The 27,528-nt window shown below is 50.7% G+C and overlaps 1 protein-coding gene across 3 annotated transcripts; it reads left to right on the forward strand.

The window, feature by feature from the left end:
- Positions 1 to 484: 484 nt before the first annotated feature.
- On the forward strand, positions 485 to 26,863 carry TRIM37 (tripartite motif containing 37). 3 transcript variants are annotated; one of them, XM_044430118.1, is made up of 25 exons: positions 485 to 586; positions 1,026 to 1,127; positions 1,945 to 1,985; positions 2,510 to 2,626; positions 2,953 to 3,040; positions 5,316 to 5,438; positions 6,031 to 6,154; positions 6,829 to 6,896; positions 7,401 to 7,525; positions 8,636 to 8,686; positions 9,663 to 9,744; positions 10,419 to 10,495; positions 11,680 to 11,859; positions 12,836 to 12,950; positions 13,535 to 13,759; positions 14,405 to 14,544; positions 15,320 to 15,414; positions 16,614 to 16,814; positions 19,319 to 19,630; positions 20,981 to 21,112; positions 21,358 to 21,544; positions 22,173 to 22,291; positions 24,788 to 24,949; positions 25,612 to 25,696; positions 26,215 to 26,863. In XM_044430118.1, the coding sequence occupies exons 1-25, from the start codon at positions 566 to 568 to the stop codon at positions 26,216 to 26,218; spliced, it is 2,976 nt and encodes a 991-aa protein (XP_044286053.1). In that variant the 5' UTR covers positions 485 to 565; the 3' UTR covers positions 26,219 to 26,863. The 3 variants fall into 3 exon arrangements, with proteins under 3 accessions (XP_044286053.1, XP_044286055.1, XP_044286054.1); XM_044430120.1 differs by lacking the exon at positions 1,945 to 1,985 and having other exon boundaries at positions 486 to 586; XM_044430119.1 differs by lacking the exons at positions 485 to 586; positions 1,026 to 1,127; positions 1,945 to 1,985; ... (1 more) ...; positions 2,953 to 3,040; positions 5,316 to 5,438 and adding an exon at positions 5,614 to 5,856.
- Positions 26,864 to 27,528: the final 665 nt, after the last annotated feature.

The following is a 27,528-nucleotide window of genomic DNA, read 5'->3' on the forward strand; positions in this document are numbered from 1 at the left end:
GTTCATTGTAAGGAAAAAGGATAAATCTAACACATACAGGAAGTACGTTTATTCGTGTATATAATTGTTCGTTTTACTCTAATTGTACATACTTATATTTATGAGTTTCCTTTTCAATCGGCCCCGATCTCCCCTGCCTCGCGGAGTTACTCCGCACCGCGGAAACCGCCTGGCCTTCCCTGCAGGGACAAGAAAAGGGCGGTCTATACAAAGAGGCGGGGAGCGCGGACGGCGCATGCGCGGGGCAAGCCCGCGCCCTCCCGGCCGGCGCTCGCGACTGCGGCAGCGTCTCCGGAGCGGGCACGGCCGCGCACGCGCAGTGTGGCGGAAGGGGCCCGCCGGTCCCCTCGCCGCCTTCCCTCGCCGCTCGGGCGCGCGGCGGGAGGAGGAGGAGGAGGAGGAGCCGTTAGCCCGCCGCCCCCCCCCCGCCGGCGTCGCGCGCGCGCGCGGGCTTTCTCTCAGGGGAGGGGCCGCGATGTGAGCGCCGAGCGGAGGGGCGCGCGGCCAGGGACCCCTCGCGCTCGTCCCCCGAGGCCGCGCTGGGGCGCCGCCGCCGGAGCCCGCCATGGACGAGCAGAGCGTCGAGGTAAGCGGGCCGCCTCCGCGGCTGCGGGCAGGGGGCCCCGCGGGGTCGGCGCTGCCCCCGGGGGCGGGGCGGGCGGGGCCGGGGGCGCCCTTCTGGCCCCTCGCCCGCGAGCCCCGCCGCACTGCGCGGGGGGGGGCGTGTGAGGAAGGCGGCCCGCCGCTGCCCCGCCGCTGGGGGGCGGCGTCCTCCCCGCGGGGGCCCCGTGCCCTGCGCTGGGCCCTGGCCGGCTCCGGGGGAGAGAAAGTCCGCGGCTCCCGGCCCGAGAGCTCGGAAGAAGAACGCCTTTTAATCCCACCGGGAGGGCAGAGCCACATGGTCGACGCTCTGGGATCCTGCGCTCGGAGCGATCGTCCTCCCGCTGCACCGGTGGTCGTGGCGAGTCGGGGGCTGCCCTGGCCTCGGCCCCGCCCGTGAACGGAGCGCCTTTCCTTCCCCGCAGAGCATCGCCGAAGTGTTCCGATGTTTCATTTGCATGGAGAAGTTGCGCGACGCGCGCCTGTGTCCACACTGCTCCAAGCTGTGTTGCTTCAGCTGCATCCGGGTAAGTGGGGCTCGTGGGCCGGGTCGCGCCTCTTGGCGCCCCTCGGCGGCCCTTCCTCGCAGTGGGTCGCCGCTCAGTGCCACGCGCGGGAATGAACCCAGCGGACGATCTTCTCCTGCTCTTCCTCCTTCCCTTGCGCCTCATTCTTCCTGGCAGGATCCCAGGGCATCCTCCTAGGAGGAATGAAACGCCTGCGCTTTGGCAGCTGTGATTGCGGGCTGGTTTCAGCTGGCCGTGGCTGTCCGGGGGGCTTCTCTGTGCTAACAGGGCTCATATCCGAAAGCACAGTGCGACAAATGGGGGAGCTGACTGGACACCCCTGCTGCTTGCTCCGGGGGAGCCCTTGGTCGCCTCCGTGCCGGGGCAGCCTTGCAGCGTGGGTTGCTGGTTTCCGCCCCGGCCTGGGCATACCGGTGGTGTGGTCCTCTGCTCCCCTGGGGCAGGAGGGGCTGGGATTCCGCCGATGGCTGGGGCGGCTACTCCTGCTTGGTGTGTTGTGCTGTGCTGTGTTGTGCGAGTTCGGGCAACAGCGCAAGCAGTGGTGGTAGTGAGAATGGGCCCACTGGTGTCTTACTGTGCTTGTCGACCATTATTAACCACAATGGCCAACCGCGGTGGCTGGATTCGGACAACACAGCCTCCAGCTGTGTTTTTATATCTCTGTTTGCTTGCATGTTGTGGGGATTTGCTCACTGGGACAATCATTGATTTGTGAATAAAAAGCACAAACAGAAAGGGGAAGATATAGGGCTCCTGCATTTTCTGATATTTCTGAACTACTCTGGTGTTTTATAATATGCCTATTTCTGTTTGACAGCGGTGGTTGACAGAACAAAGAGCTCAGTGCCCCCACTGTCGGTAAGCCACCTCTGAGGCTGTTGTATTTAACGGGAAGAAGGTGTTATTTATCAGAGTTACTTTGCTTCTTTGTCTAAGGTGGTGTGGGCAGCTGGCAATCTGTAGGAACCAAATTATGTTGGCCCCCAAGCGGCCATACACAACTTAAAGAGCAACAACAGTGACAATTTTATAAACAGTCCACAGTTGGTTACACTGAAGAAAAGAAAACAGTTTTCAGGAGTTGCGGGAGAGCTTTCGCTACCTTAATGTTGCAGCTAGAAACCCAGGAAGCTCCCTTGTCCTGAATCAGCCCCTTGGTTCATTCTGGCTGCTGACTGGCATCCACACCTGAGGGGTCTTCTGTGCAGGGTTGCCCAGACAGCTGCGCATCAACACCAACCTCCCACTGATCAGCCCTTGGCCACAGAGAGCATATATATGCCCGAATGAATAGTGACATTGGCTAGAATATTTTTTTTTTCTAAAGAGCAAGCATTTGCTCCAAGTTTTCAAACTGAACTCCTGGAATTTCTAACTTGCAGAGCTCCACTCCAGCTCCGAGAACTTGTCAACTGTCGTTGGGCTGAGGAGGTGACCCAGCAGCTTGACACGCTGCAGCTGTGCAATCTGAACAAGCATGAAGAGAGTGAAAAGGACAAGTATGTGTGGCTGGACTGCTGTTGTTTATTAACCCTGGTGCTTTGAAGTGTCTTGCCTAAAGGGCTGCTTTGATTCTCCCCAGATCAGGAAACACATCTTCACTCCTTGAAGTGTGCGGTGTATGTATCAGCAGCTCTGTTACGCTTAGTGAATCATTGCATTTTGTAAGGTGCCAGAGAGTTTATCCCCCATTGTTATGGCTTCTATTCCAATAGCTAAGATGGAAGGTTTCAGAGATTCCAGCATTTCCTGTGAGCTTGACAGCAGTGAATCCTTCGTACTTGGTGCATTGGTGTTCTGAGAACTTTTCTTTACTTCTTTAAAGGTGCGAAAACCATCATGAAAAGCTCAGTGTATTTTGTTGGACGTGTAAGAAGTGCATTTGCCACCAGTGTGCCCTTTGGGGCGGAATGGTGAGTGGAAGCTCTTTTGATACACAGACTGCAGGGAGCTGCGCATTCAGTGCTTATTTTGTAATATGGAAGCAATGGCACAGCAATGAGCAATGATGCAGAAGCCATTTTGTGTGTTTGCTTCATTGGAATGCCAATATAGTCATGGGTCTGAGGTACTTGTGAGGTTTTTTTGTTCTACCTTTTCATAACTTGATTATGAACGTAGTTTCAGATGAATGCTGCTTGCATCTCCTTAATAGAAACACGGCTAACCTCTCCTCAAAGATAATGTCCCTGTTATTAAAATAGCTTTGCAAATAAACCCACAAAAGTTGGTAGCCTGAAAAAAACCTGACTAATCTACTGGGAGCTGGGCTGAGGCATGTATGATGACTGCTTGTTTGTTTGTTTATTTATTTATTAAAACATTTATATGCCGACCCATTTGCCGAAGCCTCGGGGCAGCTCACAACATGAAGAAAAATACAATAGTAACAATATAAAAATGACAATATAAAATAAATAACAATATAAAAGAAGTCGCCCTGGCCAGATAAAATAAGCAAATACTGTTAACAATTAAAATGACGCTTAAATAAAAAGGTCTTCGCCTGGCGCCGAAAAACAAATAACGACGGCGCCAGGCGGACCTCTCTGGGGAGCGCATTCCATAGATTGGGCGCCACCGCAGAGAAGGCCCTCCTCCGGGTACTTACCCTCCTAATTTCCTTCACGGAGGGTTCCTGGAGAAGGGCCTCTCCCGCAGATCTCAAGGGGCAGGCGGGCGTATGTGGATGTCTGCTGGGTATATAATGCTTCACTCCTCTGGTAGCCCCCTTGGTCTCTCTTGGGCACGGGGGGAGCCAGCTAACTCATGGTCTAGAATACCTTCATGTGCACGGCATCAGAACATTCACGATGCCAGGCTGTATGGAACATTAACTGATGCAGTTTAGCGGGTTGTCGTTCGGACCTCTTCTAACTGAAGCCTTTCAAACTCTAAATACAAGGTTATGTTTTGTAAGAGAAGTATGAGCACGGAGATGAACTTTCCAGTGGAGAGAGTTTTAAAAACTGTCTTGAAAAGAGGTGTAGCTCAGTCGTGAGCTGCTGTGGAAACGGAAGTTTTAAGGAGACAGAATTTTCCAAAGAAGTCTGCATCAAATATTGATGTTTCAGTCTGCTTTGTGTATGACTCTACAAGGAATCGCCTGAATGGAATTGGCCCCAGCTGCTGAGTGCGTCGTCTCTTTCTGTGACTTCTTTTTGATTTTGGTGGAACTACCAAATAACCTAAAACTAAATTTATTTTACTGCTGTCATATATGTTGTTCAATAACAAAATATTACCTGGATGACTTCCAATAAAAGAACCCATTGCATACAAAAAATAAAGCCAGTGACTCTAAACCTAAGAAACATAAAACCAGCAGTAGAAGATAAATCCAATAAAAAGACTCAAAAGAGCATCACAATTATCTCAGGTTTTTAAAATGCTAAGACATTGTAAAATGCTAGTGAGACACAGTAGAGATTTTAAAAGGTGAAAGAGTCGTGTGTGTCGGGGGTGGGGGGGACTTTGTGCTGCAAAGACCAGGCTGTCGGTGTGGAGGGCATTCCGTAACCAGAATGCTGCAGCCCAGGTGGCCTCCTTGCTAGCAACCCGTTGCTCACCCTGTTTGGCAGGGAGCTCTTGTGTTCAGCTGCTTTGTTAAAATGTTTGACGGAGAGCCAGTGTGGCTTAGTGGTGAAGAGCGTGGGACTGGGACTCAGATGACCTGGGTTCGAGTCCCCGCTCAGCCATGGAGCCCACTGGGTGACTCTGGGCCAGTCACAGACTCTCAGCCCAACCTACCTCACAGGGTGGTTGTTGTGGGGATAAGATGGAGGAGCAGAATGAGGTAAGCTGCCTTGAGCCCTTTGTAGGAAAAAGGCAGGATATAAACCAATAAATAAATAAATTTATCCTGAACTTTTTAGAAAGGAACCGAAGTCCTTTAAAACTGATTAAATTAAGCTTTGCATACAAGCTATACCTGATGTAGCTGATTTAGGCTTTTCCCTGGCACTCTGAATGCAGTTGGGGGGTAACACTGGAGTCTGAACAGATTTCTGTAAGAGGTCCGACTCTAATGGAAACCATACTCTGGGCTGGTGAATAAAGGGAAGACTAGTGTTGTATTAAGATTTGTGAATATTATTTGGACTTCCTTGAGCAAGAGAGAAGGAAGTAGCCTCTTCTAACTAGATGGAGTGAACCTAAAATATACGTGCTTGTATGTCTTTCTCATAGCATGGAGGGCATACATTCAAGCCACTGGCTGAAATTTATGAACAGCACGTGACAAAAGTGAATGAAGAGGTGGCCAAGCTTCGTCGCAGACTCATGGAGCTGATCAGTTTGGTGCAAGAAGTGGTGAGAACCCCTCTTCTCCCTGCTTTGGACATGCTCTAGCGCACTGATGTTCTCATGGTGCCCTCATCTTTGCGCTATAGCCCTGGTGGAGGAGGTGTGCTGCGTGTTCCACTGATGGCAGTTTTGCTTCACAGATTCTTCCGTAGTCTGAAGCTGTAGAAATGGACGCGCAGGGAAACATAACCTGTTTGAGAGTCCCCTCCATAAAGCACAAGAGGGAGCCGTTGAGGCTGTAAATGCAGCTCGTTACTAGCTGCACCTCTGTTCTGTGGAATGACCCTGCCTGCTGCTCGCTGGCTGTGGGGAATTGTTCAGCTGGAGGTGCCTGGGCAGTACCTGGTCACGTTTTCATGGCAGCCGGCCTGTGCTGAGCTCAGATGATTACGAGGACACTGACTGAACCAGCCTGTTGAGAATGGTAATGAATACAATGCAATAAAAATGGTATGTCCAGAGTGCCTGTTGTTGTAACAGAACTCCTGCAGGCTAAGCGGCCTGCGAATCTGTCTTTCAAGGCGTTTCCTCCATGTCTAAATGAATGGAGGGGTTGCCGGCCAGTATTAACCCCGTGCCACCCTCCCGTGTCTTTCAGGAAAGGAACATCGAAGCGGTACGTGGTGCAAAAGACGAGCGCGTTCGGGAAATCAGGAATGCGGTGGAGATGATGATTGCCAGGCTGGACACCCAGCTGAAGAACAAACTGATCACGCTGATGGGTAGGCTTGCTGTTGTCTTGTGTTAGATTTTGGAGGAGGGATCTGAATGAAATTGTGGCCTCCTTGAGATAAGGCTGAGTGTCAGAGTTATATTTTCCCTGTCCCAAAAGCGTGGTACAAATTAGACAGAAAACACAATTTATATTGGGTCCTAAAACAAGCTGGACTTGAATAGCTTGCTGGAATACAGGCATTGCATAGCGTTGTTCCTCAGAGCTCTCCAGGCGCGTTCTCAGTATTCTTTTATAGCAGTTGTGTGAGATGGGCATTATTATTCCCGTAGTACATGATAGGAGCAAGAACTGCGATCTACAGATTACCTGATGAGGCTTGGCTTTATATCGAAGCTTGAGCTCATGCTCGTAAGCAGTGCATTAAAGCAGCTTTCTAATATTCTTTAAAAAGTAGGAAATGGTGGAGAAAACCCACTCAGTTTCAATGAACTGAAATCTTATTAATGAATTTTAACCTGACTGAAGCCAATCTGTCATCTTAGCCACTGGAGTGCTTTTTTAATTTAACTAATGAATTGGTTGAATTGTTTTCTTGCATTTTTCTTAATACGTGCACTTCTAAATTCCATATTATCCCTAAATATTGAAAGCAGAGCCCCATAAGTCTTGTTTTGTGGGGGCAACAATAACTGAATTTTGATTCTTTATGTTCCTAAATAGGTCAGAAGACTTCACTCACTCAAGAAACAGAACTTCTGGAGTCTCTCTTGCAGGAAGTAGAACACCAGGTGACAGAAACAGATAGTTTGAAGCCTGTTGAGGTTTTTTGATCTGCTTTCATCTCACTAAATAAATAAGTGGATCGTTGGTTTGAAAATGGATTTAAATGGGTCACATGTAACTCCTGGGGAGAATCCTTGAGTCTTGGATTAGTCTGTCTCCTGTATTCTCGGTTTTTGGATAGGCAACCTGAAGGACAACCCACCGTGTGGGGCAGGGGTGGGGGGCTGTGATAAGAGACGGCTCTTACATTCTTCCCTATTTGAGGTGCTGCAGAAGTCCTCGTGTCCCTGGCGTAGCAAACATGCATTCTTTCCTCTGCGCTGGTTATCTTTCTTAAGGATTTGAAGTTGTATCAGCATCGCTGTCCAAGGCATCCTAACTCCTTTGTTACAGCTCCTGCAGCTCAGCTCAGCCGCAGTTGTTAATTTACTCAGCAGTTTAAAGATGCGCTTGAACCCTGTGCACGTGTGACCCAGGTCTGCATTTGTTCTCTGCTTGCTTCTCGGCAGCTCCGGTCCTGCAGCAAAAGTGAGCTGATCTCCAAAAGCTCAGAGATCTTGATGATGTTCCAGCAGGTCCACCGGAAGCCCATGGCTTCCTTTGTCACCACGCCTGTCCCTCCAGACTTCACAAGGTGCGGCATCCACGGCTTCCTCACCGGCCGGTCCGTCGTTGACGTCCCAGTCGAGCCTGAATCCCCGCAACGCTCTAATCCTGCGCGGAGGTCGTGGCGCCTACAGCCAGTGCTGGCTTGAGCTTTCTGAGGGCTCTTGAGCAAGGGATCTCCACAGCCGGGCCTCCCCACCGCCCCGCATCTGCCTTTCCACTGTCATGGCCACCAGCGGCTCGCACTCCTCCTCCTCCTCCTCCTCTTCGTTGGTGCTACTTGCTTGCTGGACTGGCAGAGAGCCAGTGAGAAGGAAGCATCAGCACCTGCCGCTGCCACCGCCACCACCATTGTCTGCACCGGAGGGAGAGACACGTGCACAGGTCAACTGTAGCAGTGAGGAGGAGGAGGAGGAGGAGCAGCCCCACGGGGCTTGTGGCAGTGGGCTTTGCTGGGGCAGGTCTCTTCGGCAGGCACCCGGCCTGCTCTGCTCTGCTGTGGCCTGTCCTGCTGTGCCAGTCCCTAGAATCATTGGTGGGAGGGCGGCGTGGGCATTGCCCTGAGCCTTGGCATGGATTCCACGTATGCACCAACGTTTGCCCAGGGGGCAAGAGGGAGTCTGTTCCCCACAGTGCATGTGGAATGGGGCGTTTAATTTGGCCCAGTGGCAAGCTGGTCCAAGCACTGCATTTGGGTCACAGTGGGAACGGCGTGACAATGACTGCCAGGAATAAATGAACTGGTGTGTGCCAGACCTGGCACCCGGTGAGGTGGCCTTTGTTCTGTGGGGTTGTGCCCGTGGGGAGATCAGGAGTGTCTGGATACTGTCCCCTCCTTCCTCAGCTTGTGAAAAAGAGGACAAGGGAATTGGGACTCCTTGTGTTAGCTGAATTTTGGTGCCCCCTGATGATGCTAGGTAGACTATTGCCCGGGGTGGTTCATTTTAATTGGATCAGTACGTCTAAGGTCATGTTCCTGTTGCTGCTGGACTCATGGTCCAACACGTCCTTTTTAAGATCTAGTGAGTGTTCTCTGGAAGTTTCCTGTAGCTTATTAGACACACCCATAAAGTGCTGTGCAACATCAGCCATGTTTTAACTAAGTGACTCTCTTACACCTGGTACCTTTTTCCTGCAGCGAGCTGGTACCTGCATATGATTCAACGACGTTTGTGTTGGAGAATTTCAGGTAGGAACGTGAGTGGCCAAGAAGGGAGATTCTTGTTTGCTTGTTTTGTGATTCCTGGGTTTAAATTGGGTGTCCCAGAAGACATAAAGCAGGCTGTTAACCTCCGTGCCTTTTCTTGCTGTGGCTGTTCCTGCTACTGGTTCATGTGGCAATACTGGCCAGAGTCTGCCTGCCTGTCCCCTCCGCCTTCCTCTCGCACTTTCCAAGCGGGAACCAAAGAGATGAGCTTGGCGCTTAACTTCGTTGCCCTGATCGCTGGAGCATCCGAATCTTTTTGGGAAGCTGGCAGCAAACCATACGGTTTGAGTGTCTGGCATTGCATGCGGGCTGGGACTGCATTTCTCCGTCGCTCCTGAAGGGTGCATCCAAGCATAGGCCAGAGCCTTCCCCCAGCTCCAAATGGGTGTGCCACTCAGAGGAAGCAGCCGGATCTCTAGGGCAGCGTGGGGTAGAGTTACTTGCAAGGAGAACGTACAGTCACGTTGCGCATGCTTGTGTGTGTGTGAAGAAAGGCATAGTGACCGGCCTGCCATGAAAGCATTTTTGGGAGTAACAGAACAGAAATTAAGAAGAGACATGATTTTGCACGTGCTGGAAAAGTACTGTTGATGAGGAATTATTCCATAGTTATTTGAAGCTGAAAACCCATCACGGAGCATTTGCTTTTTGGAGGGAAACAAGCGTCTTATTTGTGTTGAAGGTTTTGCTTCCATCTCTGTTCTGAGAGCCGGTGTGGTGTTGTGGGTAAGAGTGTGAGATTGGGACTCAGGCGATCTGGTTCTGGTCCCCGCTCAGCCATGGAGCCAGCTGGGTGATTTTGGGCCTCTCTCTGCCCAACCTACTTTACAGGGTGGTTGTGGTGATAGGATTGAGAGCAGGAGAAGGAGAATGATGTAAGCCACTTTGAGGTTTTTTTTGTTTTTTTAAAGAAAAAGGCATGATAAACATTAAATATTTCTTTCAATTGTCTCAACAGCACTTTACGTCAGCGGGCAGATCCGGTTTACAGTCCGCCTCTTCAAGTTTCTGGGCTTTGCTGGAGGCTAAAGGTTTATCCAGTAAGTTTGGCTGATGGTATTAGGAATTGCATATTGAAATCTCACCTACGACTACTGCTGCATTGTGCTATTATTTGACAGGCTATGTTTTATTCATATAAATAGCCCTGGGGCACAACTTGCAGAGATTGAGGGCTGCAGTTGGCATATTGATTGTGCCTGAAACTAATATAAGAACGCAGGGAGTCCTGAGCCCAGAGTTCTCGTGCTTGGCATTTCATGGATAACGCGGCACCCCTCTGAGTTTCCCCCTGAACAGTAGCCCTGTTGTTACCAAGTGGTCTGTGCTATGGACTAAAGATCGAACACAAAAGCCTCTCCTTTTCTGGTACAGTCCTCTCCCGGACTTGAGAATTCCTTCTTCTCAAGTGGCAGCATGCAGACATGTCTTTGGAAGTGGAGGAGGGTGCAGAGCGGAGACACAGCAGCAGTGGAGACGGCCTTTGACAGCTGTGTATTTATTTATGAATTCGGGACTTTCTTATGAGGCATCCCAAATTTAGGGCTGCCCACTAAGTTGAGTAAAATGTCAGAAATGCGTAAAAGTCACCATCCTGTCCTTCACTTGCCTCAGCCGTGCTTTCGGTCAGTGCAGGATGTTTTGAAATCTCTCTTTAGAGCTAGTAGACCCATTCTAGCCGACTAACTTGCATATTCCCCTTTTCCCCCTAAAGGATGGAAACGGGGTGGTGCGAGGCTACTATCTGTCTGTGTTTCTTGAGCTCTCTGCCGGATTGCCAGAAACATCCAAGTAAGGACAATTGCCATTTGTTTCTCTTGCATGAGGATGAGAGTGGAATCCTGTTTCACTGGACATCGCTGGAGGGGATGGATACGAGAAACTAATTAAGTAGCATGTCTCAGAGAAATACTGCTTGGGCATTTGTTTTGGGTGGGAGTGCCCTTTGAAAATTAAATCTTTCTGTACTGCAGAACCTGAGTAGTGTCTGGTTAGTGATTCTTCAAAAAAGCAGTGGAGTCTTTCTGATCCCACTGAGGCAAAGTGTTGGGCGGGGGGGTTGAAAAGGCCCTGCAGGGCGAAGAGAAATTGGCAAAAATCGCTCTCCCTCCTTCCACGCTTCTATTTGGAGCACCTGCCTCTGAATTGAAGCTTGTCCTCTCATTGAATGGGATCTTTCTGTCCACAGAACTGCAGATCCGGCCATTGTGTGTGTTAATGCTTCGAAATTAAAAAGCTTTTATGCTGAAGGTGTGAAAAAATCAGTACTCCTTCCAGACTCTCCCTGAACTGGTTACTTAGATTTTTCCAGTGTGGTATGGGAGACACGAGCTTGCCTCTTATAAGTGCCTGACTCAGTCAAAATACAGCCCTAATCATGTACATGTTTTAAAAAGTTGGTGGAAAAATTCTCTTTTATTTGGTAGGTAATGTCATAATTGGAAAAAGTGTACCATAAAATTGAATCACTAAAGGGGAGGTACAAATCAGTTTAAAAGTAATACAAATCAGCATAGATCATATTTACGTCAAATGAAATTATGTTCAGGCAAGAACAAACATACTCCTAGTTGCCCTGGCAAGACGTAACATTCTTTAAATTTCCCTCCTAGTTTCAGTTACAGCAGATGGAAAGTCTGTAGTCTTTGCTAAGCAATCATGTCTTGCTCAGACAGCAACAGATTACAGTCTAAAAAAGTCTTACATCGGCATAGAAATGTTTAATAAATAAATAAAATAAACTCAACCACTATTGCCTCGGTGCAGTATAGAAAGGGCAGTATAGACTAATGGATAACAGCTCTTCCACTTCTTTTAAGCTGCAAGAACAGATCTACTCAGAATAGGGCCTATTCATTTTCTAAAGGCCTTCTAAATCCTCTAATAATGTAGGACAAGGGGAATATCAAGGATGATTGGCCTTATTGTTGAGTATGAGTGGATTTAATTTCTGTGAGTTTTTTGTTTTGTTTTAGATACGAATATCGTGTAGAAATGGTCCACCAGTCCACTAATGATCCTGCGAAAAACATCATTCGAGAATTTGCCTCTGATTTTGAAGTTGGGGAGTGCTGGGGCTACAACAGATTCTTTCGACTGGACTTGCTGGCTAACGAAGGCTACCTGAACAGGCAGAATGACACCGTCATTTTAAGGTAAGGGAGAAGATTGCCGTGCTGGTGCTGGGGACGAGGGGTAATCGCAAGGGCCCCTCTTGGGTGGGGTGTGGGGAGGGGGCAGGAAGAGGTGTCTTGGTGTTGCCTCCTAAGCACTGTGGAAGCCCCTTATTTATTTTATCTATTAAAACATTTCTATGCCGCCCCTTGCCGAAGCCTCGGGGCGGCTCACAGCATAAAAATGGTGAAAATGTGTTGAGAAGCGCTTGAGGTGGCTTGCAGTGTGCCCCTTAGCTTTCCCAACCCCATTTGTGTTGGACTGCAAGACCCATCATACTCTGCTGGGTATGAACTGGGGATGCATAGAGCACATCCTAAAGACTAATTTTATTTTTTTTATTATGTATTGCATGTTCCATAATTAAAAAGTTACGCCTGGTCATCTCCACTCTAATTTTGATTGTATTTTTCGAAACCCGCTCCTTATTTAGCCAGATTCCAAAATATTTATATTTATGAACCTACCTCACATCTTCATTTTGGATCTTTACATGCACTTTGTGGATGGCTTGGTTTTTTACTAGTTACCGTGCATTTTAAATGCAGTGTGCTGGGGTTCACAGAGTAATATATAAAAATGATCCCCCATGGTGACAGCTTCCAGGCACTTCCGCGTCGTCTGTGTTATAACAGTCCTTCAAAGTTATACACGGCCCTGAGTGTTATGGCTGAGTGGGATGGTGCTGGAGAGCTGCTCTGCCGTCCCTGCCCGGGAATCTTGGTTACCTGTGTCAGCACGGACAGGCTGCCCTCCCTGGAATGGACTTAATTTATACTGTTAATTTATATTATTCTATGGAAGTTTATTTATGGATGTGAGCCGCCCCGAGGCTTCGGCGAATGGGGCAGCACAGAAGTCTCATTCATAAATAAATAAATGGCGCCAGCACATGCATTTCTCCTGCCTGGAATTACCTGGAGCATTGTGAGTGCCTGACCCCGCTCTCCTCTAAAGGTTCCAGGTGCGCTCGCCTACCTTCTTCCAGAAGTGTCGCGACCAACACTGGTACATTTCCCAGCTGGAAGCTGCCCAGACGAGCTATGCCCAGGAAATAAGCAATCTCAAAGAGGTAAGCAGCCTGAGTGTGAGGGATATTGGTTGTCAGTTCGCCGGCTGTGGGGGTGATGACTGTTGAACAGTGAAATCACAGCTGGGCCTCCTTCTGTCCGTTAGGATTGTGAGTTACTGTTCCGGCACTCTTTTCTCTTAAGCTGGGTCAACCTGCTGCCTCTGTGCATTGGGGTGTTGGCATGAGCCAAGGCAGAGAAGTGTCAGACCCATCTAACCCTGGAAGAGGCCAGTGGGAAGGCGTTGAGGCCAGATCAGTGAATCATGAAGGGAGGCAACGGGTGATCTCCTCTTTGGGTAGCGAATCCTGACTCTGAGGAGTATTTAAATCCTAAGGCCACCTTATGGCCCTCCATAGCTTCTGCTGGCTGTGGCCAATAGGAGCTGTAGATTAAAACATACAGAGAGCCACAGTTTATCTCATTCTCACATTTATAGCCTATATGGCCAGCACACCGTTTGGGAATGACTGGTTTAGAATTACAAAATGCTTCTACTTTAGATCTTCTTTGTTGCACTGTATGCTTCTTTGTCTTCTTTGTTGCACTGTATATTTTTTCCTGTGTGCCTTTTTTTTAAATTAAGGGGCTTGCGATCACACTTTCCCGTGTCCAGAAATCCCATGGCCTGTTTCCTCCAGACAGTCACCTCAGTCCTCAGAGTGATGATGCTCTGGGAACAAGACCAAAAAAGTCGGGACCAAACTCAGAAGTGCTTCTTGAGACGGTGGCCAGCACAGCATCGCCCAGGGATACAAAGGAGGAAGAGGAGGAGGAGGAGGAGGAGAAAGTTCAGTATGAAGACTTCAATGTAAGACTCCTTATCTTGTGCTCCAATATTCCCAGTCAATTTATTGTAATGAGGAATGTTTGTGGATCGGCCTCTGCTAATGGAGAGCAGGTTAGGGCATGATCCTCCCCATGTTTAGATAGAAGAAAGTCTTTTAACTTCCAGCATGCCCTAGCCATAGTCAGTCGGACAGGAAGGGCAAAATACCCCGAAAACAGTAACCAACCTGTTTTACTATCTGATAACTTTGTTGTTTGAATATCAATATAAATTCAGCTTTTCAGGTTTTGTTGGTGAAGAGAACCACCCACTAATGCTGTGCGGTGCATAACTGCCTCCCCTCCCCAAATTTAGAAAAGCCTCTTCAGCCACCTCCATGATTTCTGAAACATCGAAAGGCCCCTTAGGTGCCCCTGAGTCTTCTTGCGGGAGATAAAGGAAGTCCAGTAGGACACCCAGTTTCTTCTTCCTTTAGCCCATTCAGGCAAGTCGTTCACCATGCGGGCTGCTCTTGGCCCTGGTTTCCAGGGCAGGGGGTTGCGCCCCGTCTCACATGTTCCTGCTTTTCACAGTTCCTTTTTTCCATTTCTGAAAACGAGCCTTTCTGTACATACTGTACGCAAGTGTATATTTCACCCAAAGCCGTTTCGCCTGCTCCCATTACAGCATGAGCTCTCGGATGGGGATCTTGATGTCGATCTCGTCGGGGAGGAGGAGGCAGCAAACAACCTCAACGGCAGCAGCTCCTCTGCCAGTTCAACAGCAACCAGCAACACAGAAGAGAATGATATTGACGAGGAGACCATGTGAGTGGCAGGCAGTATTTCCCACTGCTTCCTACAGAAACCCCCAAACCTTCGGACAAGCAGTAAACTAATTAGACTGGTACTTTTCCTTGTGCTGCTGTTTTGTTTTGTTTATTTACTGTAAAGAACCAGTTCAAAAGGACTTCAAAAGTCATTTTGGGGATTAACAAACATACAATTTGTCGCATTTTTTGCAGCTTTTTTGAATACTCAGCCTCTGAACCTGGGCGCTGTAGGTTAATTGTGGATGAAACAACCACAGTTATAGGTTAACCGTGAGCTGTTTAAGCCACGATTAACCTATAGTGCCTAGTTTTGGTTATCGCATAGCAACCCCTGATTCACTTGACTGGGGGTTGAATATTTAAAATGGCTACAGAACATGCCAAGCATGTTAATTAACCCGCAGTTTGCTGCTCGCTCATGAGAACGAGTGATTCCAGACCCTCTGTTGATATGGGAAATCTCACACTGCAGCATTGCCTGATAAATGGATACCCAGCCTCTGCCGAAAGGGAGGCTTCTGAAAAGAGGATTCTTGTCCCTTCCCTGGGAAGTGGCACAGTCTGTTCGGCTTCATTCTGCTGTATTCGTACGCTGACCTTCTGTGTCTAAGACTGTGTTCGTCAGGCATGAACTAGCAGTTCTGTTCCACAAGAGTGAATTTGTTCGCCTGTTTAGCTAAGAATCCATGCAGATTATTTGACGGAGAAGTGCTTTGTTGAAAGAGCAGCTTAACAGGAGCTCTGTGGCTTTGCTGTAATTTATTCCTTAGGTCTGGGGAGAATGACGTGGAGTACAGTCACAATATGGAATTAGAGGAAGGAGATCTTGGGGAAGAAGCGGCTTCTGCCACCGCGGGTGCCTCAGGTACGGGGTCATCTTTTTTCTCCGAAAAGGACATCTCTGTTTAGAGCCTGCTCCCCCCTTTCCTGCTTGCCATCAGTGCCACGTCAGAGGGAACGCGAAGCTCTGTGTTTTGTGGGATTTTCTATTTTTGGAACTGCTGCATCATGTACCATGTGTTGAGTATTGCAGTGTAGGGCAGACTTCCCATTGGCTCACCGTCATGAGGGAATTGCAGCTGTATTTTTTTAAGACCTGAAAGCACATCGATGTAACATTAGCACATCTTTAAAAAAATAAATAAATGTGTCCTTTTGGGTAGAGCTGGGGAGCAAAGATTCTCTTGTTCATCTGCTGTTTGTGCCTCTTCATCCTCGGAGGGTTTGACATCAGAACAAGCAGGATGATCTTGCTGCCGTGTGTTTCCTTATTGCAATGGGAAGGGGCAAACCGAGTGAACGTCTTAAGCATCGAGTGGTGATCAAATTCAAAGGAATGTTTCCTTGCACTGAAAACTTGGCAGTAATTCAGGCATAGGGTGGGATTTTTTAATGATGGAAGGCACCTTGCTTTCAAGTAAGCACTTCAAATGCCAGTGCAGATGAATTCTGTTGACAACGTTACAAATAAGCCTTACACATGTCTGTTGCTTACCCCTGAGAGTTGAGCAGGCACTGATGATCCTGAGCTGCATTTCTGAGAACTGTCTGAATCCTATTGTTGCTCAGATAGTAATCACTAGCTCATGACAGGCAAATTACACCTCCGATGGAATTCCTTCTGAGGCAGGAAATTAATTCATATTTAGCTGATTAATACTACCCCTTTTACAGGAACACAGATAGAAGTAGAATGTCTGCAGAACTAAATGATTGATTGTGTTCTCTGGCTGCTGCTTTGTAAGGATTTGCTGTCTGTAAAATCTTGCCTCAGTGGTGTCTGTCTAAAACCCACTCAGTTTGAAAGACTCTCCCATTCTGTTAATTGCGCGTTCTTAGTCACCTGCTTGAGCGAGCTTTTGATAAGAGAATTTGGCTTCCCGATTAAATTGCCAACAGCAGGCAGGGGGGCCTGTTCCTCCCCACCCCGCACTTCCGGCAGAGTACACCACTGATCCCTGCCACTACATGGCAACCCCCCGCGTGACGCCAGAGAGCTGGCTGTTGCCCACTTGGCCTCTTCTGGCTGCCTGCTCATCCTTGCACGTGTCTTTGGTCCTCCAGGGGTGAACCACAGCTACCCTGCTGGGAACAGTCGAATGTCCCGGCGTGGAGGAAGCTCACTGGGCTCTGCAGCTAGTAGCGGCTTGCTGGACCTCGATCCCTTGATCTTGATACACTTGCTGGACCTGAAGGACAGAAATGGGCTGGAGAACTTCTGGGGCCTGCAGCCGCGCCCTCCAGCGTCCCTTCTGCAGAACAGAGGTGAATGGGGGGATCTCGGAGCAGGCTTCCCTCTGGGCAGACACTGCGATGCCTCCTCTTCTGTTACTCCTTGTTTGAGATACGGTCTCGCAAGGAATTGTGGTTTCGCTGGTGTTTATTTCTTGGATTTGTAGGCCACCTTTCTTGCAAACATCAATAAAATCTCCCTAGTGTTCATTTGCAGCACTGGCGCCCAGGGCAGTCCCCCTTTTGAACCTTTAGAAGTAAATTCCCTTCCTAATCAGTGGTGGTGATAATTCCATGCAGTATGTTCAGGACTAAGGTGCAGGTCGCTAGTTTGATCTGATCATCGACGCTGCAACCTCATAACAGAGTTGCCTCAGTGGTTTTTAACGTGAAGCGACAGGATCCACGTGGAAATCATTTGGGTAAAGCTTTCTCTGCTAAAACTGTGATGTTAGACTTGCATCTGGAATAAAGAATACCTGCTGGAATGGATTTAAAATCTAAAACCTAGAAGAGGAGGTACATGAGATAGAAAGTGGGTTGTTGGAGCATTTGTCTTAACCCAGATCGTAAAATCTTCATTTACTGAGCTTGTAATGTGGCAATTGGCTCAGTTTCTTGTGGAAGAAAGGAAACTTAGTCAAGAGGTAGTAAGTTGTGAATAATGAGGAGGAGTGCCATGGAGTGCTCTGCCTCATTCATCAGATGTGTGGAAGGGAGTACCCCTGGCCACATTCTGAAAGAAAATAAAAGGATGGAGAAGCTGAATGGAAATTAGGCCTCCTCCATATCAGCTGGATCTTGGAATCTGCTATCAGTCTGCACTTGTTTTTATAAAAAGCCTCATTTGGGCCTTTGGGTAAGAGACAATTTGAAAAGCAAGGAGCCAGGTGGTTTCCCCCTACAACTCCCCCCCCCCCCCGCTGTTAACCATGCTGGCTGGGGCTGCTGGGAAGTGCACTCCAAAATGTCTGAGAGGAGCCCTTGATATTTTTGAAGTGTTTAAAACATTAGTTGTATCCTGGCCTTAGCAGGAGACGTGGCAGAGGAAAAGGTGGCTGAACGGTCCGTGTCCTTCTCTTACCACAGACCGGAGAAGGTCAGCTGCTCCTCTTGTTCAGAAGGAATCCGTAAACAAAATCAAACCTCATAAATAGACTTGGCAGGATTTGCATTTGTGTTTGGGGCAAATTGGCTTGGAGCCACAGATAGCTTGTTTCAGGTCACTTTGAAAGCATTTTGTTGACTTAATAGAGCAGAAGAGAAAACGACGATCCATCTGGTATACACGCTTGCCGATCTTCTCTTCGAAAGGAAGGCATTTGCCGCGTGAGCTCTAAAGACAGGGAAAGAGAGGCTGGACCAGGGCTCCGTTGCCGAAGCTCTGCAAAATACAACAGGCTTCGTGCTTTCAGGAGGAGGAGGTGGCTTGCACGGATATGCGGATTTCTAAGGAAAAGGCTGCAGGCAGGAGGACTGCCAGTCCAGGCCCCTTCGAGTTTAGCTAGGGCTGTCTGTGGTGATGGAGAGCGACTCTGCCGCAGACAGGGCTGCTGTGGAGCTCATGGCTCTTCTGCTCCTCCTCAGCGGGAGGTGCCAGCCAGAGGAGGAGGTGGTCTGAGAAAGGGCTTCTGCCTTGTTGGGATGAAGATGGGAGAACGGAATATGGCAAGTGCAGGAGCAGAAACGAGAATCCCGATCCATGCCCAGAGGCCCCTTCTTGGCGGGAGTCTGTGCGTCCCCGTTTCCCTGCCACTGCCGCCAGCCCAGGGCCAAATCTGATCGGGTTCCAGCTGCATTCACTGGGTGACCTGTGATGGGCTGGGAGCGCCTCAAAAAGAAACCCGTCGAGGCAACCTGTTAAAACGTGCAAAAGAAACCGCCGTTGAAGGGAACCGTGGCTGCAGAAATGCCTGCTAATCAGGTGGTCTTTGTGGGAAACCCCTTTTTACCTCCCTTTAGACCACTTTTTTGCCCCGAAATTGTTCATAGCTAAAAATTGGGCATGGTGCTAATTTTAATGCACTATGCCAAACATTTCTTTTTAAAAAACGTATCTGCTTAGGACGCCGCACTGCAGATCATCCACATCTGGCCACAATTGCTGTGCTCAGAATAGCCAAAACAACATCTTGTTCTTCTGTGGATGAGTTTCTGAGGACACCCAAGTGTTCTGGCAAGGTGTGGGTTGCTAGAGGGTGGGCAGGGGAGGAAAGACAGGCGTGCACCAGGGAGAGGTGGCAAGATCAGGGGTGGGGTACAGGGGTCCGTCCATACAACAGGTGGCTGGGCAGCTCCTCCACTGATGACTTGGGGGCCGACGGCGGGGTTCGTGCCGTTTTTCAAGTCGGGGTGGACTAGCAGGGGTGACGGGGACTGCAGTGTGTGGCTGCTGGACCACATTCTGTTTCCTTTTCTAAATGGCCACTTTTGTCGTAACTGGAGGGCAGGAAAGGCCTCGCCCGATGCCCGGAGGGATGCCGTGTGCCCGTTTCCCAGGAATGTTCTCCAGTCTCTTGACTGTCTCCTCCTTCCAGCTTCCTATTCGCCCAAAGAGCGGGATCAGCGGCGGCACCAGGCCATGTGGCGGGTTCCACCAGACCTGAAGATGCTGAAGAGGCTGAAAAGCCAGATGGCGGAAGTCCGCAGTAAAATGTCGGACGTGAAGAACCAGCTGTCCGAGGTCCGGAGCAGCAGCGCCACCTCTTCTGATGGGCAGGCCGTGTACTCCGTCCCTGGCGACCAGGCTGCCTTGGCTGCGTGTGGGGCAGAGAGCTACAGCAAGCTGCAGGATCTTGGGCGGGAGCTGCTGACACGATCCTCCCTCTCCAGCTGCTACATGCGTAGTTGTAAGTGGGGGCGGACTCGGCTGCTGTTCTTGTAAGGCAGGAATTGTCCCGCTGCCTGGGAGCAGATGCTTGCAGTCTTTTCATAGCCTAAACACGAACGTGCCCACCCTGTCAGTAAGGCGCCAGAAGAGCTGGCAGTGTGCCATCATGGTTCCATGAAGCCAGGGTTAACGTCACCCTTTCCAGGGAGTACACGGACGGGTTTCCTTTCAGCGAAGATGGAAAGGGCTCCATTTGCATATTACAAGGACAGTGTTCTCGTTTGGGCATGCGGGGTGAAGGTGACGTAGGCCAAAGGCCGCGCTCTCCACGTGCATGTTAGTATCATGCAGGAGAGGCTAGTCTGGCTTTCCCCAGCCTGGTAACCTCCAGGCATCAGGCTGTGATTCCCAGAGGCCCCAAGGATTATGGGCACGGTAGTTAGCTCATTTCCGGAGGCCCCAAGGTTGGGGAGGGCTGGCGAGGCCTGCATTGCAGCAGAGGCCGGTGCCACCCCAGCTGCTCCAGACCAGCTCCAGGAGCCTTCCCCGCTTCTGTATTCTTGTGCGGCCCGAAAGGACCTCGAGTTGCCGGGAGACCGCTGGGCAGCAGGCCTGGCAAAGAACGCCTTCATTAGAAGGTGCAGCAGGCATTCATTAGAATGCATGTGGAATTCCTGGGGCTGGCCTGTGGATGTTTACAGCGTAGGCCCTTTGTTCCAGGGGAGCTGAATTGTCCCTCTAGGCTGCCACTGACTCTGCTGGCTGGCAGACTTTCCCAGGGCCTCCGGCAGAAGCTTTCTTTTCAGTACTTCCTGAGGACATATTTAGCGCGAGACACCAAAAGCGGAACTGTGCAGATGCACATGCTTCAGGGAGTGCTCTCTGTTCTTCCCTCTCCCAGAACTTCTGGCTGGACTTAATCAGCCTCGGTCTTCCTCAGCCTTTTCCAACCGGGTGCCCCCCAGAGGTTTTGGTCTGCACCTCCCAGCACTTCTTGACCCCTCGGTCAGGCTGGCAGGCCCTCCTGGGAATCGCGGTCCAGAATATCTGGACGGTACCAAGTTGGGAGAGCTTGGCAGAGGCAGCAGCTGTGCTTCAGTGCTGGACTTTGGGTCCTGAATACCTGGAGAAGTAGCACGCAACTCGCGCTAAGCGATGGGAGCGGTAGTCTTGGCAAGTGAGCAGAAAACACGAGGGCTTCACTGAAGGAAGGAAACGCCCGTGGGAATCTTGTTTTTAAAACACTGCGGAAAAATGTGACGATGGTGAACGGTTGTCTGCCTTCTCCAGCCCAAAAAAAGAGGGGTAAGCGTGGGTGTGTTTTCAGATACTGAGCATACTTAAGCTTATGTTGTTTCCATCATTGTAGCCACTGGTAAGAAAAGCCATTCAGCCAAGGCTGGTCGAACCGGGGCAGCCGGCAGCCTGTCCCTGCGCAGAGCCATGGACTGCGGCGACGGGAATCCTCACTTGAAAGGAGACGGCCAGGTTTCCTCTGAAGGTATGTTCCTCCAGGGGCCCTGCGGTGGCAAGACTGCGAGCGGGGCCTGCCTGTCGCTGGCACCCTCTGCGGCGCAGTCTTTGCGCATCGCTCTCGGCAGATCTGATCCCACAGGCTCCCATTTGGACCCCAGATCCTCCAGACATGCCCAAGTGTCGCTTGCTGCTTCCCGCATTGCCTTACGGGCTTCATCCGTCGTGATGGTTCGGGCGGCGCCTCGACAGGTCCGCTTTACCTTTCTGTAGGTTGCCTGGGGAATCCGAAACCCAGCAGTCGGCGTGGCTCCCCCAGGTCTTTGGCGAATGGTAATGTCTCAGAGCCGTTGTCCAAGTCTGAAGACAGGCAGTGTGAAGTCCCTGGTTCTGACATGGACGCCTCTGGTTTAAACGGCGTAACTCCTGTGGACAAAGCCAGGAAAGCGGTGGCTGTGGGGTGAGTTTCATGCATTGCTACCTGTTCCTAACTTTTTCAAGGAGGGGAGTATACTTTTCGTCCCCTCTTGCTGCTTGCATGACATATTTTGAGGGTCCATCTTGTTCCCCCTCCCATTTTTCACTCTTGGAGATGCTCCTTGTTCTGCTCTTAAAGCAGCCTGGGCCTCCAGGACTTTCCAGTGCTGGTTTTGCTGCTGTATCCAGGAAACCAGCGAACTTGAAGGGCTAGCTCGTGTTTTTCCGGCAAATGTTGTACTCACAGAATGGGAAATGTGTGGATCCAGAAATAGTGCAGGTTTGCCTGCTTTGTGATCAGTCCTTCCCGCTTTACTTTCCAAATGTCGCCGTTAAAGGATCGCCGCAATGCGGTGAGGTGTCCTGTGATCGAAAGGGGTGGTGCAGGGACAGTGGGGCTGTTGCAGGTCAGTCCTTCAGAGAGGATGGAGCCACCTGCGCTGGGGAAGCGCCATCCCCGCCGGCCTTGGCGACCATGGTCTGCCTGTATCAGAACAGCCCCAGCACCTGCGGTCCCTTCGAAGGGACAGCCTCCGAGATTCTGGACAACGCGATTCGGTGCCGAAGGGCAGGCAGCGGCTGCCTCGTAACTGGTTGCCGCCCCGTTACAGGTCCAACTCGAGTCGTTGCCGTGTGGAAGCGGTAGAGTCGGCCGACTTGGAAAACGGCGCTGAAGCTGCAGAGCTGCCGGAGGTCCTCTGTGACAGACCCACTGCAGCCCGAGAAGAAGGTATGCCTGGGGCCGCCTGGCCCGGGCGTCTGACACGGGATTGGCTGCTTGGGCATGTGCCGTGCTCTCGTGGGCCAGAGACTCGCTGTTTGGCGGGGCTCAAGCGCTGCGGAGCGAAGGCAGCTGGAGCCGACCCACAGAGCACCTTTTCATGGGCTTCCGCTCCTGGCATTCCTGACGCGTATCGGGAAGGCCAGCTGCCACTAACTGGAAAGCTCGGTGTACTGAGCAGCTTGTGGGGAGGGCTCAGTTCAGATTTATGGCTTTGATTTCTGTGAGCCCCTCATTGGCAGCTGACGCTTGGTGAGGCGTTCTTATCGCTGCTTTGGGGCATGGCTTACAGTGGGCTTCATGATGGGGAGACCCTAGTTTTCCCTTTGGAAAGAAGACTCCCTGGGGTGCCTCAGAGTGAAGGCAGGTCTCCTTTTGAGTCAGAGTGGATCATGCATTTGGAGCTTTCTTGCGTATCTATCCCCCAACCACACGTTTTCTTGCCAGAGTCTGCCTTCCACCCCTGCACTCATTTGAATTTCAGTCCGTGAGGAATTCATGCTTGAATCTGGGGCTGAAGTGCCAGCGTCCCTCCTTATCTGTGCCGGGCAGTCTTGCAGAGGTGTTTTAGATGAAGTGTCTGTCGCCAGCCTGAAGATTCTTCCTTAGTCACTATGCTTCAAGCACTGTTAGCTCATGTGGCTTGCCCTTTGCAGGAGACAGCAAGAACCAGGGGAAATATTTTGTAAAGTTGCGTAGTTGCTTTTGGAAAAGGGAAGTGGAAGCAGCTGGAACCGTTTGGCTTTTTTGTAACCATGGAGATGGAGAAGGTTCTTGCTGCTTTTAATAGACACGGACAGAGCAATTGGAAACTTGGTGTTTAGCATGTTGCCCTGAACGGGGGGAATCTCACTGCTGGCATTTAGATCTCCCTTGCATGTTCAGCAGGCCAGTCTTCCTCAGTGGAGCCGGCTGACAGGTCCTTCAGTGCCTCGGGGTAAGTCTTGTGACTAGGAACCGCTCCCGTGGGACTGTGGATTTGCAGGTCCTGCTGGGAGAAGCTGGTCAGGGTAGATCTGCTTAAAAGGTCTGTGGCACTTTTCCCAGAGTGGTTCGCCCTTGGCCTGGCGGCCGGCGAGCGGGCTCGCTGGCTGGCTGGCTGGCTACCAGCTGTGGAAAGTGGCTTAAGCAGTGGAGGCAAAGACCATCCTAAGGTGGATTTACTGAAGTAAGAGTAAACAACAAACAAAAACCCTCAACACATGCAGGCGCACTCACACAGACTAGATCGCTCTTCAGCGAAAGCAGCATGTGGCTAAAAGCACCATCAGAAGCACATGGATTTGGGAATAAACAACTCAGATGGGCGTCAGTGAGTTGCACTTGTTAAGTGCCCTGAAGACGGAGTTGCAAGCAGCACGTGTGGAAATACAGAGTAAAGAAGGGGCACAAGGCACTACGGCTGCAACTCTCCCCTGACACAAACCCCAGGGCGCTCACCCTTTCGCAAGTTGGCAGCCAAAAATGGCCTAACCGTTGAAACATGGAGGACAGAAAAATGGAGGATCAGAGGTCTCTCTTGACATCTAGCACGGAGGGACTTTTTCAGACCAGCAGTGGAGGCAGGCAGCAGGACCAGCAGACTTCAGAAACCCCACCAGACTAACTCCCATCTCAGGCCTGGAGATGCTAAGGAAAGATGCCCCAACTCAAAAAGCAGTAGCAAAGGTGTCGTAAGGGGAAAAAAAGGCTGGAGGAGTCCAAGGAAGTTGTCCCCACAGTTGTAACAAGACTGGCTTGCTAAGGCAAGGGTGGGCAATCTGCAGAGCTTGGCTTTAAACTCCTGTCACTTGTGCCAAACATTTGAAGGGACACACATTGCCCCCCCCCCGGCTTAAAGGGAGAACAAACTGCTCCCCCAAGAAGAGAAAGCTGGTGAAGAGACTGGCCTGGCTGGAACTGAACACCCCACTCTGCCAGGGAGCTCATGGGCCCTCTGGCTGTGGTTTTCTGTGATTCTCTGCCCTCTGGCTGTGTTTGAGTCACCCGAGGGAGCATTGGGGGATGGGTCTGTGCATCCACAGGCCTGGAAAGGGAGTGAGAAAGACGAGATTCCGATTGACTCCTCTGCTTTGACCAGGCAGTGGTGGGAGGATGTGTAAAATAGCTTGATGCTGACTTGGTTTGCACCGTTTTGAACGACCTGCTTTGGAATATTGCTGGAGAAAAGCAGTCACACTGGTGCACTGAAATTAAGCACCTGCTGTTGGTCTGCAGCGGAACGGCAGTGCTCTGGCCTCTTGTGACTTCCTAATTTGGTTGGGTCTCGCTGGTGCCAGAACGAGTCCTCTTCTGAGGCAGCATGGTGCTTTCTGGGCCCCGGGAGGCCAGAGTGGCCCTATAGAGGAGTGTTGCAGTCCCAGGAGAAGGGGACAAGTCTTTTGGCTGCTTCTTGAGAGCCATTCTTGGACTCTGAGCAGCCTGTTTTTCTCTTGCTGGTTGCAGCTGGGCTCTGCCAGAAGCATGTCCTTCACCTCCTGCCAGGCATGAGCAGCGACAGCGACATTGAATGCGATACAGAGAATGAGGAGCAGGAGGATGCTGAAGCTGCCGGTGCTACTCCAGATGTCTTCAGCCAGGCTTTCCAGGGCCAGCCTTCAAACAACGGTAGGAAGACTTCCTTGTAAGGACCCAGGCCTGCTGAATCCCCGTGCTTAGACTTTCGGAATTACTTGGCATGCCGCGGTTTTGTGAAGCAGCTCCTTCCCCTCGTTTCTCTACCCTTGTTCTCACTCGCATCTTGCACTGTCTAGGTGTGCATCATAGATACAGCCCCTTGATTGATATGTCGTGCCCTCTTTAAACTCTGAACTTGTTTCGTTTCTAGCCGTGAGCACCAGAAGCCTCACACTTCCAAAAAGAGGCAGTAGCGATGTGGTTGGCTGAGGTTTTCCAGGCAAACTCTGGCTTTGGAAGACCGTTGCCTTAGCAACCACACAGGCAAATGTCTTGGTCCCTTTCCTCTTCCACGGAAAGGACCGTATCCTTGATTATGCAGCCCGAATGAGCGCGGGAGGCTGCTTCTCGCAGGGCATTTTCCCTTAAGCCGCATGTACTTGCAAGGAGCCGAACTCCCGGAAACCGAGTCACCGTAATAACGTGTTACTACTGTGTGTTCGTCACACACATTTTGGAAAACCAAGGCGAGAAGCTTGTGTATTGCATTGCGTCACATTCTGCGTTTGCGGCTTTTGTGTGTTGTTTAGAACACTTGACTTTTAGTGTGTTGTGTTTCATTCTAAACTTGAGCTGTTTGTGCTGCCTTTCAGCCTTGGATCTGTGTTCACTTTTTCCCGAGGGTGACCAGAGAGGCCCAGAAGACCTTCCATTTTCTACTGGAAAAGACAGCATGAGGTAAATGCCAACGCGACCACTGCTGCATTACTGTTTTTAACGTGGTGCAGGCTGGCTGGGAGCGGCAGCCAGCGTCTCTTGCTCTGAGTAGGACCGACGGGAGAAGCTGGCCCTTGGACTGAAATGACTACTAGAGGAACTGCCATCCCGTGCCGGCACTTTTAGCAGTCCCCGGGGGCTTGCAGACCTGCCTTGCTCTTCTGCCTTGTTTGCCCAAGGGGGTTTGTGGGTGAGGGAGAAAGGCCGGTGGGACACATTCTGGGGCAGGTACACGTCTTGAGGCCCCCTCTGTTTGCGAACTGGGACCCTCGCTGTGTGCGGGAAGTTTTGCTCACGCCGAATCGTGGCACGGCGGTTCCGCCCCAGTCATCTCGCTCCTGGAAGCGTTTGGCCAGGACCAGAATGGTTTGCGTTGCTTTCTTCGTTGTTGTCCTTTCTAGTCTTGGGGCTGCTGATGCAGGTGCACCAACACCTACCTCTTTCAATGTGTTCTCTCTCTCTCTCTCTCTCTGGCCCAGGTAGAGCATTTTGCAGCAAGGGCTGCTTGAACTTGGATGATCCATCCCATGAGCCTGTGTGTCTGAGGTGGTACAGCATCACGGGCCCTTGCTTAACTCACCTGCACTGTTTCTGGTGATGCCTTCCCCTCCTGCCCCCTTCCTGCCGAACTTTTTGTTTTTCGGATCCTGCTCGGTGTCGCCCCACACCTTGCGAGAGCCTCAGCCACGCTCCCCAGTGGCTGAAGTATTCGAAGGACAGGAGGAGGGAGTGCCTGCTGCCACTCTTTCTAGAGGGCGTGAATTGACACTAAAAGCACCGCACTTGTGAAGATGTCTCCACGCAAGGGGGGCTCCTTTCATCTGCCCCCAGCTCCCCTACCTCCAGTTGATCCACTTTCGGCCAATGGGCAGCACTCATTGCCAAACCCTCTGGCCATTGTGCGTTGCATTTGCGCTGTTCAGTGTGCCCCAGTGAAGCTGTTCTGAATCGGCTGTTTGCTTCCAAGCATGAGTTCCTGTGTAAATGTTAGTTGTGTGCCTTCTGAGTGCTGCATTAACAGAAGGATTCATCCTTAAATGGTAATGTTTTAATTGTTGTACAAATTCAGAGAGTTGAGATGGAAATGGTTTGCACTCTTTTAATTAATAAAATGAACATGGAAACAACTGTGCCCGTGCAGCTCATGCCCCGACTAACAGGCTGTAAGGGAACGTTTGTATTGGAGGGGGAAGGTTCTTCATCATTGGTGAGAAATATTTGCTGGACTGAAATGTGTCGGTTTGGAGAGCAGAGAGGCTGCAGGGCTGCAAGCAGCAAGCCATTTTTTGTGCTTAGGGACGCGTGGGAAGGCTTGCGACACGAGCTAAGCGTTCTTTTCAGTTTCGGGTGTTGCACCTTTAAAGCTAGGGCTCTTCAGCGGGTTTGGCGGATCCCCTTAGCCTCCCCTCATCTTAAAAATGGTTGTGCCTTCTGTGAAAAACGGAGAGGTGCCGTGCGTGGAGCACGGGAGACCTGGTGGATACCCTTCCTCCAGGATTCCTTTTGAAGCAGCCTTGCTGGCACAGGGAGTGAAACAAAGGACTCCCCGTGCCCAGCTGGCTGTGAGCTGATCTCCCGCCGAAGGCATGCTTGGCAGACCCCCAAGTTCCTCCATTCTTTCCTCATACAATTGCAGTGAAGAATGGCCCACAGTATCCCTGTCATGCTAGTGCGGAGAAACGCTCTGAGTAAAAGCATCACACAGAGGCAGTGCTAGCGGTGCATAACCTCAGTTCTGAGGAGGGGACCGAATGCCAGCTGTGCAAAATGAAGGAACCATTCCAGACATTTCC

Source organism: Varanus komodoensis, unplaced genomic scaffold, assembly GCF_004798865.1.
Source record: "Varanus komodoensis strain SLA01 unplaced genomic scaffold, ASM479886v1 scaffold20_1, whole genome shotgun sequence".
Taxonomy (NCBI): Eukaryota; Metazoa; Chordata; class Lepidosauria; order Squamata; family Varanidae; genus Varanus; species Varanus komodoensis.